The sequence below is a fragment of the Aethalodelphis obliquidens genome, unplaced genomic scaffold, assembly GCF_003676395.1.
Source record: "Aethalodelphis obliquidens isolate GAN/ISIS:26980383/991018 unplaced genomic scaffold, ASM367639v1 scaffold80, whole genome shotgun sequence".
Lineage (NCBI taxonomy): Eukaryota > Metazoa > Chordata > Mammalia > Artiodactyla > Delphinidae > Aethalodelphis > Aethalodelphis obliquidens.
In genome coordinates this window covers 7278324-7280931 of record NW_020838024.1, presented here as the reverse complement: position 1 = coordinate 7280931, position 2608 = coordinate 7278324, and the positions used below count along the sequence as shown (strand labels likewise).

Below are 2608 nucleotides of genomic sequence, written 5' to 3'. Positions count from 1 at the left end.
AGTAGAGATATTGGTCCATAGTTTTCCTTTCTTGTAATTTCTTTACCTGGTTTTGGCATTAAGATAATGATGGCCTTATATAATGAATTAAGAATTATTCCTTCCGATTCTATTTCTGGAAGATATTGTGGAGAATAGGTATCACATCTTTATGAAATGTTTTCTAAAATTCACCAATAAAATTATCTGGACCGGCAAATTGAAAGGTCCGGATGCCGGTGCACAGCTGCGTCCCTGCGCCTCTGCCCCTTGAGTTCCCCGCAGCCGCCTAGCGTGCTCCGGCCCAGGCGAGTGGGGGCCGTGGGGATAGGCTTCTGAGCCCTCACAGGGCTGCCCTCCGACGGACGGCGCGGGACCTAGCCGGGACGCGAGCGGAGCGGGCTGTTCAGAGCACGCGGCCAAAGGAACGTGTTTCCTGGAAAGGGCTTGTGGGCCTCCCTGCCAATCCCTGTGAAACGGGATGGAGCGGTGACATTGTGCTGTCACTACTACTTGGTGCTGCGGGCGGTCTCCTGAGGATGCTTTGTGCCTAAGGCCCCCCATCGTTCTCATTGTGCTGAAGAGGAAACATTTATTCGAGAATATTTACCTAACTTAGAAAAAAATTTAACTTGGCACTATGGGGATACAAGGATTACTGCAATTTATCAAAGAAGCTTCTGAACCTATCCACATGAGGAAGTATAAAGGGCAGGTAGTAGCTGTGGATACATACTGCTGGCTTCACAAAGGAGCTGTTGCTTGTGCTGAAAAACTAGCCAAAGGTGAACCTACCAATAAGTATGTAGGATTTTGTATGAAATTTGTAAATATGTTACTATCTCATGGGATCAAGCCTATCCTGGTATTTGATGGATGTACTTTACCTTCTAAAAAGGAAGTGGAGAGGTCTAGAAGAGAAAGAAGACAAGCCAATCTTCTTAAGGGAAAGCAGCTTCTCCGTGAGGGGAAGGTCTCAGAAGCCAGAGAATGTTTCACCCGTTCTATCAATATCACACACGCTATGGCCCACAACGTAATTAAGGCTGCTCGGTCTCAGGGAGTAGATTGTCTTGTGGCTCCATATGAAGCAGATGCACAGTTGGCCTATCTTAACAAGGCTGGTATTGTACAAGCTGTAATTACAGAAGACTCTGATCTCCTCGCTTTTGGCTGTAAAAAGGTTATTTTAAAAATGGACCAGTTTGGAAATGGACTAGAAGTTGATCAGGCTCGGCTAGGAATGTGCAAACAGCTTGGGGATGTGTTCACAGAAGAGAAGTTCCGTTATATGTGCATTCTTTCAGGCTGTGACTATCTCTCATCGCTGCGTGGGATTGGATTAGCCAAGGCCTGCAAAGTACTAAGACTAGCCAATAATCCAGATATTTTAAAGGTTATCAAGAAAATTGGACATTATCTCAAGATGAATATAACAGTACCAGAAGATTACATCAAAGGCTTTATTCGGGCCAATAATACCTTCCTCTATCAGCTAGTTTTTGATCCCATCAAAAGGAAACTCATCCCTTTGAATGCCTATGAAGATGACATTGATCCTGAAACACTAAGCTATGCTGGGCGGTATCCTTTCTGAAACAGAAGGGTAGAACTTTGCACTTCTTCCATATTTTTGTGGTGATTTTTTAGTGAGACATTCAGTAAAAAGTTTGCAAATTGTTTTTTGCTTTTTTTATAGTGAAATCTTTATTTTGTTAAATTTAATTACAATGCTAGGGAAAATTTAGAGTAACTTTTTGTTTAAAAACCTGAGGCTCATCCATTATAACTTGCTAACTACTTAGATTGACTTGACAGAAACATGTACAGTCAGTCACTTAAGGTACATACTCCAGAGGTGGCACTTAAGAGAACCCCTCATGGCAAGCAAGCTCAATTAACCAGGAAGAATGCTCTGAACATATGAGTATGCCAGTTGAGGATGCTCTTCCCACAGCCACTGGCCACGTACATCCAGGGTGATGTAGAGCCGTGAGTCACATAGGCAGTCGCCAAGACTTTCCTCTCTGTCTCCCTTGACAGGGAATAAGTGATGCCTTGGGACTTTGCTTCAGAAAATAGCCAACTCCTGCTGTGACTAGTAAACTATGCCTGTGGTTTCAGTAAAGCTGAATGTGGAAAGTAAGTAGGGTCCATTGAAGTCATAAACCTGTGACAATAGAACACACTTTCTGTCTTATTACAGTATCATTTGTTTGGTTGTTAATAAAAGCATTTTCCCTTAATCTTAAAAAAAAAAAAAAAAATTATCTGGACCTGGTGATTTCACTTTTGGAAAGTTATTAGTTACTGATTCAATTTCTTTAACACATATAAGCTATTCAGATTATTTACTTCTCTATGTAGAAATTTGAGTAGTTTGTGTCTTTTAAGGAATTGGTCCATTTCACTTACATTATCAAATTTGGAGGCACAGAGTTGTTCAAAGTATACCTTTATTATCCTTTTAAATATAGATATATATTTATATCCTTTTAAATATACATATCCATGAAATCATTTTTGATAGCCCCTCTTTCATTTCTGATATTGGCATCTTGTATCTTCTGTTTTCTTGCTTATCCTAGATTGAAATTTATCAACCTTATTAATCTTTTGAAAATAATCC

At 40.6% G+C, this 2608-nt stretch overlaps 1 protein-coding gene across 1 annotated transcript; it reads left to right on the top strand.

Annotated features, from left to right (window-relative positions):
• Positions 1 to 212: 212 nt before the first annotated feature.
• Positions 213 to 2159, top strand: LOC113612626 (exonuclease 1). The gene has a single exon (XM_027092630.1). The coding sequence runs from the start codon at positions 620 to 622 to the stop codon at positions 1574 to 1576; it is 957 nt and encodes a 318-aa protein (XP_026948431.1). The 5' UTR covers positions 213 to 619; the 3' UTR covers positions 1577 to 2159.
• Positions 2160 to 2608: the final 449 nt, after the last annotated feature.